This window comes from Berghia stephanieae, chromosome 1 (genome assembly GCF_034508935.2).
Source record: "Berghia stephanieae isolate SIO BIC M18660-M18661 chromosome 1, UCSD_Bste_1.3, whole genome shotgun sequence".
Classification (NCBI taxonomy): domain Eukaryota; kingdom Metazoa; phylum Mollusca; class Gastropoda; order Nudibranchia; family Aeolidiidae; genus Berghia; species Berghia stephanieae.
Window position 1 is genome coordinate 61,428,811 of NC_088360.1, and position 14,902 is coordinate 61,443,712.

Here is a 14,902-nt window from a genome sequence, read left to right on the forward strand (position 1 = left end):
AAAAATTATTTTTTTTAAATCACCAAGCTCTTTTCACAGTAAGCCTTCATCATAATCTATTTATCTCAAGATTATTTCTATACAGTTAAAGCAAGGAATGAATTTTCATCTTTGAATCAAAACATAACACAAAGTAATTTAACCACAGGAAATAACCAAGTTCGATTCCACACATCAATTTTCCTAGGCCCCCTTTTCAACATAGCATTGAAGTTTGAAGAGGTCAAATGCAGACAAAAATGTAGAGATTTTGGGATACATGAACCCCACCCCTCTCTCTCTCTCCCTCCCTCCCTCCCTCTCTCTCTCTCTCTCTCTCTCTCCCTCCCTCCCTCCCTCCCTCTCTCTCTCCCTCTCTCTCTCTCTCTCTCTCTCTCTCTCTCTCTCTCTCTCTCTCTCTCTCTCTCAAATTTCACTGTTTGCACACTTTTATTTTATTTCCAATAAATAATATGTATATCAATATCAATACTATTACGAGAAAACAATACAAAATACATCATGCTTAAAATATTATATAATCATGGCAAGGGTAGGGACTGCCTTTTTAACCCTTCGTAACAAACCGGTCCAGATGAAAGATCTTTAACATGACAAGTTAGTAGTCAACCTCGGGCCATTCTAAGAAGGAAAAAAAAAAACCCATCAAGTTTATTTTGCGTGTCCAGAACACTTTACTTAAACTTGTCAAAAGTAAATAATGTAAAGTGAACAAGAAACGCATTATAAACCATGGCCAAAAAGTTGCATGTGTGTGTTCAATTAAAATGAATTATGCAACGCAGTTTGAGATTACTTGTGAAATGGTCATTTACTACTTACAGATAACTAGAACCTGGGCATTTTCTGCTTCTTCCAGTTGTCAGGGTATAAGGTTCACTGGTTGATACTGGTAAAGTTATATTCGTAAAATTAGTAAGACATGTTTATGAGTGGAAAATTATATTTAATATAAACAACAATAACATTTTTTTAAAAAGCAACAATTGAATACAAGTTTATAAATACAAAGGGTAATGATAGGCATTACGTGAAAAATCCATAAAATTTGTTTCGTTATGTCAATAGTCTTAACTCTTAACTCTTACTTATTTTCCCATTATCTTGGCTTGCTTGAACCACCATCAGGGGCGTGGGGCCATTGGATCGAATGGTGCCAAGTACCGCACCAATCTTTTATAAATCATTAACAGCATACTTTAATTTAAAAAATAAAACGTAGAAATTATAACTACACTGTCTTTCACCAACTCGTCAACAACATACTGCCTTTTTACTCTCACTCGATTCACGCACTGCGCCGACTCGTGTGTTGGTAACATCACAGCGCGAATAATAACTGAATCAACACCATCCTATAGTGGTGCAAAGGGGTCCTACTAATTGCCGTCCGGAGCCCTTCTAAAGCATTCTCAAGCCACCCAGAGGCCATCAGAGCTGTCCGACGCTTGTATTTTCACCGTGAATATTTTGTCATGAGTTTAGTTATTCTATCTGTCAATATATAGTAGCATTTTAAAAACTCTAGAACAAGCCTGGATAGATTAGTGAAAGTTTAAACTTTCCTAATGCGGCCATTGTTTTGGTTTTCCGTTGCCATTTTGTTTTGTTAAGTATTGAAAGCAGTACTAGGTTGTTCCTTGTTTTTTCTATTAAGGTTAGCTCGAGGTCGGAGGGCTTTTGTCTTATATTAGGGTTAGTCATATGTCTTAGTAAAGGTGTTAACGTGTTTGTTTTTTCCTATTAGGGTTAGTTAAATGTAATAGGTTTTATTTTTCTTTGGGTTAGTTGAGGGAATATTTGAGTTATTCCCTTAGCATGAGGAGCTTTCAGAAGGCATATATATCGGTTACAATAGTCTTTTTCTGAATGGTCAATGTACTATTTATCGATCAGTACCAATAATCATTTTGTGAATGGTCACTGTACCAATAATCTTTTTGTCTATGGTTAATTTACTAGTTATCAATCAGGACCAATGATTTTTGTCAATGGTGAGTGTACTAGTTATCGATTAGTACCAATAATCTTTTTGTCAATGGTGAATGTACTAATTATCGTTCAGTACCAATAATCTTTTTGTCAATGGTGAATGTACTAATTATCGTTCAGTACCAATAATCTTTTTGTCAATGGTGAATGTACTAATTATCGTTTAGTACCAATAATCTTTTTGTCAATGGTCCTAGTCATCGATCAGTACCAATGAAGTGATCTATTTCAAATCCTTTTTAACTTTTCCAGGACTGTAAATAAATCAATACATATTCTCACAGCGTCGCCCATATGTTAATTGTTATTGCTCTTTGTATAATTACAAGGCCATCTGCTATAGCTATGGGATTGACACTGCATTAAAAGGACATCTGCTATAGCTACGAGATCAACGCTGCATTGACACTGCATTAATTCACACCTAGTCGCTAGGCGAGAGGGCCATGTGGATTTTGACCGCCCATGGTCAAATACGCATAATAAACGACCTAATAAGGAATTCACAAGATTACAAGACGCTAACAACGATGACACGCAGAATACAATTGGTCTCAAGAAAACCACCAGTAAAAAAACAGGCAAGGCCGAATCCTGGAATATCACCAGTTCCTTGTGATTCACTAACTTCCGTGAGAAATATATATAAACAAAAAAATCAGCCATCGTGCTCTCTCTCCCATTTCATCTTCCTTACCACTGACATCCACAAGTGGGGACTCGAAAATTCTACTTAGTGAGAAACATGTGTGAATAGGGGTAGGTGATGGACTTACATCGTGTTATTATTAATTAATGCCATTTAAAAATAGTATGTGTAGTAAGTAATAATTAATATTGTCTTTCGCCTGGCCGTAAGTAGACACAACTTAAAATAACAGAAATCAATAACTCATGTATTTCATGTATAACAAAGTATTTCATCCACTATCTTTATATATATATCGTATATGTATGCCTTCCGAATGAATGAATTACATTACACAAATTACATTACCAATGTGCTATCGCTAATACACAATAGTTCTATTCAGTATTTATATGTATTGATTATTATGCTCCCCATCCCACTAACTTTGATGTATCCCGTTAATTAAATTACTGACTAACACAATGTAGATCAGTGGTGATGTAAAGGGTATTAATTGAAATCCCTCACAACACCACTTTTCATAAGGAATATAAAAATGTTGCAACTAGTCAAAGATTTGCTCCGGTATTTTCACAGATCGGGGTACTGACCAAACATGCATCTGGAGATCAAGTAAATGTCTGTTGGCTACAAGTTGATACGGAGTGGAATCTAACAAGCGATCCACTGAGACAACTGGAATGGAAATGGAACCTTCTCCAACTAAACAGAAGAAACCTTAGCGCCGCCACCAGTCACATCCAACAAGATAAGCACTCTTACAAAAATAATAAAAAATGAATAGTTTACGATGCGGGATGAAATGAACTACCTACAGCCTAAATTTAATTAATTAAAACAAGCACTTTTATTCTGTGGCTGATTATGTGTTAACTTATTGTATGAGGCAATTCTAATGATTTATATTAAAGTACTTATGCTTTAATGGGGATCAATACTTGCCTTCTGAACCTACCTATCCCTACATAACATGCCAATAATCTACCACTATTTATACTACCTATTTCTTTATACGTAAAACACTTTCTTATTATCTGTCGAGTTGTCAGGAGCGTTAACCCGACTATAACAGGGAAAAAAATAAAGCGGCACCAGATAATTTATGGGGAAACTATCTGACTCCTATTTGTCTACTCCTACTCACCACTCTCCTACATAGACGCGACAACCAATAATCTTTTTGTCAATGGTTAATGTACTAGTTATCGATCAGCACCAATGATCAATGTGTCAATGGTGAATGTATTAGTTATCGATCAGTACCAATAATCTTTTTGTCAATGTACTAGTTATCAATCAGGGACAATTATCTTTTTGTCAATGGTGAATGTACTAGTTATCGATCAGTACCAATGATCTTTTTGTCAGTCGATTACAAAATAAATCCGTTCCTTGATGAAATTAGTAAACCTGATACACATGTCATAACTCATATCGTCATACTTGGGAAGGTTTCAAATGTGTCGGTATAAAAAGTTGTTTCACTGTATAAGTTACATCATAAGATGATGGGTATACATTGTGTCTTTGCGTTAACTATAAGACACAGCATATTTCACTTGAATTGAGAGCTAAATGCCTGGACACAAACAGTAATCATGGATTGGTATCTTTTACTGACAATTATATCTTTGTATATTTTTTCAGATAATGCCTCGTACAATTTACTCTGATCGTTTCACAGGTTCCAAAATGAGTGCTAGAACTTTAAATTAAAAAGTTTTTGGAGTCAGCTTTCAATCTTTTTATTACTGGCAATATCATCTCTCTGTATTTTTCTCACAGAGTCCCATATTATACTTTATTCATATGAATTTTGATAGGCCAATCAATGCCAATATTATAACTAATGCTGTTGAGATTACTTACTGTACTAACTCGTAAGAGTTCAATAGACCAACAAATTTATGACAAATGACTTTCACTGTGATATTTTTCTCATATTCAAAACCATCGTCTTTCACTTGTCATAAATTGGTTAGTCCTCAACAATCTGACATGATTCCTGTATTGCATTTAGGTGAAAAGTCTATTCCCCCCCCCCCCCTGTCATATCGTTTAAATTTATTTTGTTGAGAATAAGACAAATACAACTCACAGTTAACTGCTGTATTTACTGTCAGTGGCGATGTATGATTGATATCAGGAACACCGTTGAAATTCATCACTGTTGTTGGTTCTGGGGAGATTTTATCAACGCATACATAGTTTATGCACTTCAGGTCCATAGCACAATATTGAAGATTTTTATTGCAAGGGCTTACGAGGAGACAGAAATTCTTGCTGGGTCGACAGTCATAACGATAATGTAATGTAGTAGAGGAAAATGCTGATGGTGGTGTCGACTGAATCGAACTCTCAGCATTAATCTTTACAGCAGCAGGTTTAATCTCAGAATCATCATTTACATGGACATTCCAAGGCGATAAATCAGGGGGTGGGTCATTTAAAGTTGGTGCTTTGGCGGAATCATCTTCCCAGTCAATACCGTCATTAGAGGCACCGTTATTGTTGGCAAAGTTAAACGCCATTCTTTTCAGTCTTTGACTGCCAATGGAAGCAGATGTCAAAGTGAACAATATGGACAAAAGTACTGTTATGTGCTTCACTCTCATTCTGGTCAGACTTTTTTGATGATTAGTTTACTTTACCTGTAATGAAAAGAGATATAAACTTAAGTAAACGGTATGTTGTAAACCGTTTAACATTAGATTCTAGATAAAAATAAATATCATAATGAGGTCAAAGTAGGGTTTTTATTGAGGACAAAGATGGGATCAAGTACCATTAATTTATTTACGGAAAGAAAATCTTGGTCTTTGTAGTGCATGCAATAACGATGAATAATCAAGTGTTACTAAGAGGCACTTAAGTAGCTCTTGTATATAATGATGACTATACTATGTAAATTGTTCCCGGCAAAATAACACTTCGGACTTGGTAACTGCGATCTCACTTTAATGTATGTAATAATAATTTCTCTGTACCATAAAGCTCATGAATCTGGACTTTATCTCAGTTTTTGTAACGGGAAAAGGAATATAAAAATATTGGTCAAACACTTTACAGAATAACTGTGGCATCACGAAGCAGTTTCCGCAAGAACTAGTGGTGGTCGGTGGAGGTGGAGGGGGGGATAGGGATCCGAAATCTGTTTCGATACCAAAAAGATCCTATTGCGTAAGTTGAAAACTCTCTATCAACTGAATCATTGAGTTATTGTTTATATGTGACCCATCCGCTCACAACACTGTGTCGGGTTGAATTTTATACTTTCAGGTGAATTTTAAGTTTATGTTCAACTTTAAAATTTTTAAAATAAATATTTTATTTGAGTAGAATAGAGTGAGATTCTGTTCTTAATCTTCTGATAATTTTCTTCGTACTGTTGGCACACAAGTAGTAAAACCAAAAACTAGAGGTGCCTAAATGTGCCGATAAGATGGAGAGAAAAATAAAATGAGTAAATGTGATTCATATATAAGGGAACAACACAAAGCAAACAACTTTTCAGCCCTTGGTCTTCGTCAGGAGACAAACAACATAACTCAAAAATGTAAGATTACAAAAAATCACATTTTGTCAAATGTGGACACAATGTAAATGTACAGAGATGGTGTTGGATGTGGATGCAAGAAGAAGCGCAAGAGAAGGAAGAGGGGGATACATGGAGAGAGAGAGAGAGAGAGAGAGAGAGAGAGAGAGAGAGAGAGAGAGAGAGAGAGAGAGAGAGAGAGGGGGGGGGGGAGAGACAGTATGTATGTGTTTGTGTGCGTATGTGTGTATGTGTGTGTGAAAAGTATGGAATGAGGGTTGAGGAGATGTGGAGGGGGGAGGGGGAGAATGGACCAGTAATATGTATTATACAGTAAAAGATACTACAAAGAAGTTTTAAAATGGGATAGGAGTAAGGGAGAGGTAGATAGGGTGGCTTTTATATCATAGCAATGATATAAATGGACAAAGTGAAATGGAGAGAGAGAGAGAGAGAGAGAGAGAGAGAGAGAGAGAGAGAGAGAGAGAGAGAGAGAGAGAGAGAGAGAGAGAGAGAGAGAGAGAGAGAGAGAGAGAGAGAGAGAGAGGGAGAGAGAGAGGAGGGGAGGGGAGGAGAGAGAGAGAGAGAGAGAGAGGGGGGAGGGGGGGGGGGAAGGGGGAGGAAAAGAGAAAGTGAGTGAGTGAGAGAGACAGAGAGGGAGAGAGAGGGGGAGTGATAGAGTAACAAAGAGAAAAAAATGTGTGTGGGAAGAGTAACAGAAAGAGAGAGAGAGAAAGAGAGAGAGAGAGAGAGAGAGAGAGAGAGAGAGAGAGAGAGAGAGAGAGAGAGAGAGGGGAAAGACACAGAGAGAGGGAGAGAGAGAGTGAGAGAGAGAGAGAGAGAGAGAGAGAGAGAGAGAGGAGGGGGAGGGAGAGAGTATAATTGATGTGGCTTTCTTTCTAATTAGGGGGAAGTTATAATAATTATCAACTTAAACGGAGCTATAACCGTACTACCACTCTTGGCCTACTTACAAATAAAATCTAGACGTAGTTAACCCCTCCCCTCACCCCCTTATTTTTCCATCATCTATTGCCTTGTCTCACTTTTGACATCTGGCGCCAGTTTGTCTAGACTGACAACATAAAAATGAGAGTGTCACCTAAATTAAATTAATCTGAGCACAGGTGTGAAAAATATGACACAAGACATGAAGGTAACACCCCTTCCGCACTAGGACAGGACTATCCTGGGACAGTCCTGTCCCAAATCTGTAACATATATAATTTAGAGAGACCTACTGCACTTACTGGGACGGGACAAAACAGTCCCGTTGTGTCCCAAGCCATTGTGAAATGCTACAAAATCAACGGGACAGGACTGTCCCAGTCCCGTGTTCATATCGTTTGTGATAGTAGAAAAATATAGCAGCCTTCCGCACTAGGACAAAAAAGTCCCAGACTTGGCGGCGCCGTGTCAAAGTTGCAATGCCTGTCTTTATTTTCTGCATCCCTACTACTACTACTACTACTATGACTACTACTACTACCACTACTACTACTACTACTACTACTACTACTACTACTACTACTACTACTACTACTACTACCACTACCACTACCACTACTATTACTACTACTACTACTACTACTACTACTACTACTACGAGTACTACTGTTGCTTCTGCTGCTGCTAATGCCACTAGTACATTAATACTTACATCCCTTATATTTTATATTTATTTCCAATTCCATTGTATTTATTTTCCAACAATAGTCCACACTTTATTTTATTTCACTTTCTATACTGCATTACACAGTTCCTCCCCGCTTCCCCTCTTTTGACTTAATTAATTACGCACCTTTTATAAATTGATATTGCTCTATTTTAATTCGTGCTTCCTCACAAAGTAACATACAATTTCCTGCCCATCAATGTTTTTGTTTATGCATCTTAACAACGCCACTACCACATTATCTCATTCGTCTGTAGTGTTTCATTCATCCTGTTTTGTTGATGAAGGGGAAACCCGAAACGTCCATATTATCTATTTTCGTATATTAAACTGAAGCTTACAATCAATTTCACAGTTATAATTTATTTATTTATTTATTTCAATTCTGAATATAAAAAAGCAAGAAAAATTCAAAAAATAATTCTATGTGATGAAACCACGTACAGAATTCATAGCAACATAAACATTTTCGGGAATTTAATAATGTATGTTTACAAATATAACTTAAGAAGTGTCACTTTGCGACACAGCAGTAACGTGTCGAAAACCGGTCGCACATCTATTCGGTAACTTGTGGGATCAATTATCTTATCGTTATTTATTTCGGGAGTTCTCAATGAAAATATTTTTAAGAAAGTCCTTCTGAGCCACTTGGGCTCATTGTAAGACAAATTAAGTCCTTTAGAGCCTTGTTGCCAATGGTGCAGGAGTTATCCCGGTTTCAATAGTGTGAAGCGGACAATTAACGTATTTGTTTGACAACCTTTGAACAGGACGCTAGTCTATTGCAGATTACTATCCCAGCTTGACAGGTACCCTTTTACACCTGAATGGAGTGAATGATTGGAGTAAATTTTCTTGCTCTAGAAAGTACAAATTGGCTTCGGTCGGAATCGAACACAGAACCTCTGAGTCCAGAGGGTCTATTCCAAGGGAAGACTGGAATAACCCAGGCGTCAGCCGCAATGCAGCGCCGCAAATTGAGCTAGGGCGAGGTGACTTACTCAAGGCCACACGTAGTAGTAGTAGTTGTTGTTGTTGTTGTAGATGTAGTAGTCGTAATAGTAGTAGTAGTGGTAGTAGTAGTAGTAGTAGTAGTAGTAGTAGTAGTAGTAGTGGTAGTAGTGATAGTAGTAGTAGTAATAGTAGTAGTAGTAGTAGTAGTAGTAGTAGTAGTAGTAGTAGTAGTAGTAGTAGTAGTAGTAGTAGTAGTAGTAGTAGCAATAATATTACTCTTGCTATAAGAATATTTCATGATTATATAAATCTTATGTGAACAAATCTCATTGTACAGTGTAAAAAATCATTATCGTCATGTCGTATCTTATGTTGATTCATAAAATGTGAATTTTGAGTTGTACCAAGGACTTTTTAAAAAATTATTAATTTATAATTCAACCTATTAAATAACTAATCCATTAATTAGAAGATTTTACATTATTATTATCACCATAATAAATAAAAAAATAATAATAATAATATAATAATAATAATAATAATAATAATAATAATAATAATAATAATAATAATAATAATAATAATAATAGTAATAATCATAAATAATAATAATAATAATAATAATAATAATAATAATATAATAATAATAATAATATTATTATGATGATGATGATGATTATTATTATTATTATTATTATTATTATTATTATTATTATTATTATTATTATTATTATTATTGCTATTATTATCATTATTGCTATCATTGTTTGCCTTGCTTTATTATTGATTTTATTTACTTGATTTGTTGATGAAAATATATTCTTGTATGAGTTATATTGGCAATTGCCTACAAATAAACTTTTGAATCTAGTAAAAAACAAACTAATGCATTCGCGAGGTGTGTCCTGGGACAGTCCTGTCCTAGTGCGGAAGCCCTTTTGAATAGAAGTTTTCTCCAGTGGGACAGGACAAATTTGTCCTGGGACAGTTTTGTCCTAGTGCGGAAGGAGTCTAATTCTTTCACGGATCCGCAACTTGACCTGAGCTTGACCAGAGGAAAATTTCTGAGCAAATCCCAAATCCCGGAATTCCACGGAAGATTACCATCACTGCCTAATTAAGAGATATTAGAAAAAGTAAATATAATCAAACATAAATAAATAAATAATACACTGGTTAGTGAATTTTGCTATCACATTTCTGGTGATAAAAGCACTAATGATGTCATCTTAATAGGCGACGCTGAGATTGATATGGACAGCAATAGATTGGATAGCGATAACAATAATGAAATAATGACAACGATAATAGTATCGTGAGAATAATAATTATAATTTTTTTAAAATAAATAAATAAATAAATAAATAATAAAAAAATTTAATAATAAAAATAATAATAATAATAATCATGAAAAATCGGTAATAAAGAATATATTATTGATAATAAGGTTATTATTGTTGCCACCACTGTGAACATTACTCATAATAATGATTAGAAAAATGAAAATGAAAATTATAATGATATAATTGTAGCAGTAATAAAATAATGACTAAAAATAATACTTAAATTATTAATGATAAAGATAATGATAATAATAATAATAATAATAATAATAATAATAATAATAATAATAATAATAATATAATAATAATAATAATAATAATAATAATAACAATAATACATTTTCTCAATTTGTCATTTTTCTAGGGGTATAGGAAACTGTGTCGAATATTACTCAAAACCTATTCCATAAAATTGTCTTAAAATTTCCACAGTTATCACAGAAATAATGTATTATGTCACCATAGAGAGATTTTTTTAAAAGGGTGTGTGTATAATGACTTAGAATCCAGATTATAAATTTCTAACATTAATTTTGTCATAAAATTTTGAATCGTAATTGTAATGTTCTAATAAAAATCTGATAAGCTAAAGCTGTAAAATCTCTATGGTGACACAGTATGCTACAACGTTGATAAGAGGGAAGAATATGGAAGTTCAATAGTTTTTGCAGAAAATTTGCCACAAGATTGTTATAATTTTTGATTCCAGCCCCCAAATCTATTTGCGAAACGAGTATCAAAACAGACAATGTATTTTTTTCCCACCCAAATCATTGATTTTTAACCTATGGTGACGTTACAGAATGATGTAAACCATCTAATATAGGCAATTAAATTTATTTAGAAAACACCAAAACCACCCCTTAATATTTGTTTTACTTTTCAATCCGAAGAAGAAAAATTATGAGAGAGAGAGAAAGAGTTTATGTGTGTAAATTTGTGTAACTATTAGTAGTAGTAATTGTTTGTGGTGGTATGAATCGAGACTTTATAAGTTCTTTTTTGTGAGGCCCCAGGTTCCACAATTATATGTCAATATCGGAATAATCAGTGCCTCGTAAATCTGTATTCGTTTATGTTCACTGATTATGTTATTTCTATTCCATAAATTTTGGAGTTGATTGAATGCATTGGTGGCCAGCTGCTTTCGTTTTCTGATATTCATTTTCATAGATCAAATTGTACACTTTTCCATTCATTTAAATTTCTGTTGATTTTTGTATATTCTGTTTTGGATCGATTCACTTTTAGATTCCATGCTTCTAGAGTAGTTGATATTATTGGTGTGTATATTTTCGATTGATGCTCTGATTCAAAGATTAGGTCTGCATCATCTGTGTATATCAATTCACATGTGATCTTCTTTATTGGTGGTAATTTTGGTCTTAGATCTTTCATGGCCAATTCGAGGTATATTGTGAATAGAATTGGACTCAAGCGGTCTCCTTGAGGGGATATTGTTGTTAATTCTCTGCCAGATTTAATATGGTGGGAAGGATGTTTAAAGGCACTATTATATATGAATAATTTATGTTAGCAGCAAAAATCAGTAAGAAACTGGCCATTTGCATTACACAGTCCTTTGGAATAAGCACCAAGTGTAACTATTTGCTCTATAACTGTAGTAGGGAAACCTAATGTCATTTATGATATCATCATTTCATATGTATTATAATGTCATATGTGCTCCGTCAACTCAAAATGGTATTATCGTATTGTATCATTTAAGAGCTATTAGGTTCTAAAAACCTTTAAATGCTCTTTGTAACTTTTATGCATAGATATAATTTATCAATTATATAATTAGTATTCAATGTCAATTAATTGATAATATTTAGAATTAAATATCTAAAAATAAATAAGTGTCATATTCAATATTCGTAGTATAATTTGCCCTATTTACATTCATTTTGACATGTCCAACATGTATATTCGAGAGTTTCAAATAATTGATATAACAAAATACAATAATATCCAATGTCATGTTACATTATTCATCAAAATCAAATATGTTGGTTAGATCTTTATCAATAACATTCTTTTAATTATTAATTGAATTCGAATTTGTTGTCCTAAACTTTAGATTATTCCAAATTTTCACAGTCCTTTGAATTAGAATATTTTTCCTTATATAGACAAATTACATCTTTCAACAAATAGCTTAAACCTATCTCCCCGAGTAGTTGTAACATGCGAATAATTTAAAAAATCATTATAAAATCTATATTGTAAGAACCATGCATGAGTCTATAGATCACCTCTTATATATTAGTGAAGGCAAATTTAGATATTTTAATCTTTCTAAATAGGATTGATGTTGAATATCAGGTAAAAGTCTCATAGCACGTCTTGGTATATTCTCAATGTTAACAGACTGACCTTTATATAAGGGACTCCAAATACTATTTCCATACTTTAGACAAGGTCTTATGAGAGACTTATAAAGTTGGACAAATGTTTTTAAATCAAAATAGCTAAAGCTTCAGTATATAATTCCTACAAGCTTGTTCGCTTTATTTATACAATCACGTTCATCAAACATAATTTATTATCAAAGATGATCCCAAGTCCTTTCTGAGCATGTAGTTGGCATATAATATTATGTCGGAACGGTTTATCAAGTGAATATTAAAGTTATAGCACAGAATAAAACACTTGTGCCAACATTTTCTAATTGAGAAAAACGAATATTATGTGTTTTAAAAGAGTTCTTAAATTATCACATTTCTGTGATCATCTGAACTTCAAAATCACCTTTTGATATCTGGTTCAACCCGAAATAATACTGAATTGAGCGATGGATCACACACCCTGTGGTATCATGTTATTTGATGAATTATATATTTCAAACTGCGTCAGTCTCTCAAATTGTCCATTTTATTGGTCATTTAACGTAAATAAATACAGTTACAAAATCACTACTACTATTACTCAATGCTAATACTACTGCAACTGCTAATTCTATTACTAATGCTAATACTACTAATGCCACTACTACTACTACTACTACTACTACTACTACTACTACTACTACTACTACTACTACTACTACTACTACTACTACTACTAATAGGCTACTACTACTATTACTACTACTACTAATACTACTACTACTATAACCATTATTACTACAACAACAACAACAAAAACACCAACACTAATAACTACTACTACTACTAATAAATAATAATAACAATAATAATAATAATAATAATAATAATAATAATAATAATAATAATAATAATAATAATAAATAATAAATAATAATAATTAACTTCTAACAGTGTTAGTAACACTACCACTACTACTTCTACAACTACTATTGCTATCACTAGCTACAACTACTACTACTAGAACTACTACTGCTACTACTATCTAGATCTACTAGATCTATCTAGATCTAGATACTACTATTTCTACTACTCCGCATATAATAATAATAATAATAATAATAATAATAATAATAATAATAATAATAATAATAATAATAATAATAATACATCCTGAAGCCGATTGATAGATAGATGGTCCATAACACAGAAAACGTCCAGTGTCCACCAACTTACCTAAAATGATTGGTTCCTTGGCCTGGGGCTGGGGTTTTATGGAACTTAAAAATTATTTAAATCCATATTGTACTCTAGGGTCTCTAAGAAGTATCAAAACTTTGCAATAAAGTAATAATAGACACAACCTTCCTTCATAAATGAATGTGTTACCCTCCACGTAGGATTAATCTCCAACACGGATACAAATGTAAACAGGATCTAGGTCTAGAGTCTAGAGCCTTTAAATAATTCGACATAATAATAATAATAATAATAAAGACCTGTTGCCGTTAACTTTTCGATTACTTTTAATCGTCTGATAGATAGGACAAAGATATGTAGAATCCAAACATACTTAATATTAATCCGTTGGCTAGAATTGCTCGAAAATAATATCAACTGAAATGGGTATAACAGCATTATTACGTGTTTACATGAGCATAGTAGATAATATCGGTATCCTTATTCTTTCCCAGAAATGAAAGTACGACTCGTGTGCTACCAGATGGCCAGGGTTTATTGTGGCCAATTTAGACATCAAAGAGATAAAATATAATTCAGGTGGCCAAACACTACTAACAATATGACACCCCTTAAAATTCTCCTATTTTAGATTATTATTATTATTTATTATTATTATTATTATTATTATTATTATTTATTTATTATTATTATTATTATATTATTATTATTATTATTATTATTATTATATTATTATTATTATTATTATTATATATTATTATTATTATATTATTATTATTATTATTATTATTATTATTATTATTATTATTATTATATTATTATTATTATTATTATTATTATTATTATTATTATTATCATTATTATCATTATTATTGTTATTATTTATAAAACAAATCGACAGTGCCCACCCCTGTTATCACGTAGTCAAGGCTTTTTGGCATCTGCCAATCCCAAATTTGGTTTGTGTCAATGTCGACCGTGATGTCGCGTCAACGAGGAGAAAAGAAAAAGAAAAAAGAAGTACAACCAAAAAAAAAATAAAAAATTAAATTAAATTAAAAAGGTTAATAATGATAATAACTGTCATATTATGAAAATACATTGGAAATTACGAAAGTCGGAAAACTGTTTTATTTAGTATGAAATCTATTATAAACTTTACGGTGATCAAGAACGAAACCTTTTGTTCATCTACCTCTTCCTGACTCAAAATTTATA

At 32.9% G+C, this 14,902-nt stretch overlaps 1 protein-coding gene across 7 annotated transcripts in view; it reads right to left on the reverse strand.

The window, feature by feature from the left end:
• LOC144978869 (uncharacterized) overlaps window positions 1–14,627 on the reverse strand; it is a 27,065-nt gene extending 12,438 nt beyond the window's left edge. Inside the window, exons 1-4 of one of the 7 annotated variants that reach the window (XM_078925495.1) lie at window positions 12,909–13,039; window positions 9,609–9,924; window positions 4,743–5,295; window positions 823–889 (exon numbers count right to left, since the gene is read on the reverse strand). In XM_078925495.1, the coding sequence (XP_078781621.1) occupies window positions 823–889; window positions 4,743–5,259 (584 nt within the window). In that variant the 5' untranslated portion in view covers window positions 5,260–5,295; window positions 9,609–9,924; window positions 12,909–13,039. Of the gene's footprint in view, window positions 1–822; window positions 890–4,742; window positions 5,296–9,608; window positions 9,925–12,908; window positions 13,040–13,654; window positions 14,314–14,592 lie in introns of those variants that run through there. The other 6 variants (XM_078925479.1, XM_078925503.1, XM_078925458.1 and 3 more) reach the window with 6 other exon arrangements.
• Between the last annotated feature and the right edge of the window lie 275 nt (window positions 14,628–14,902).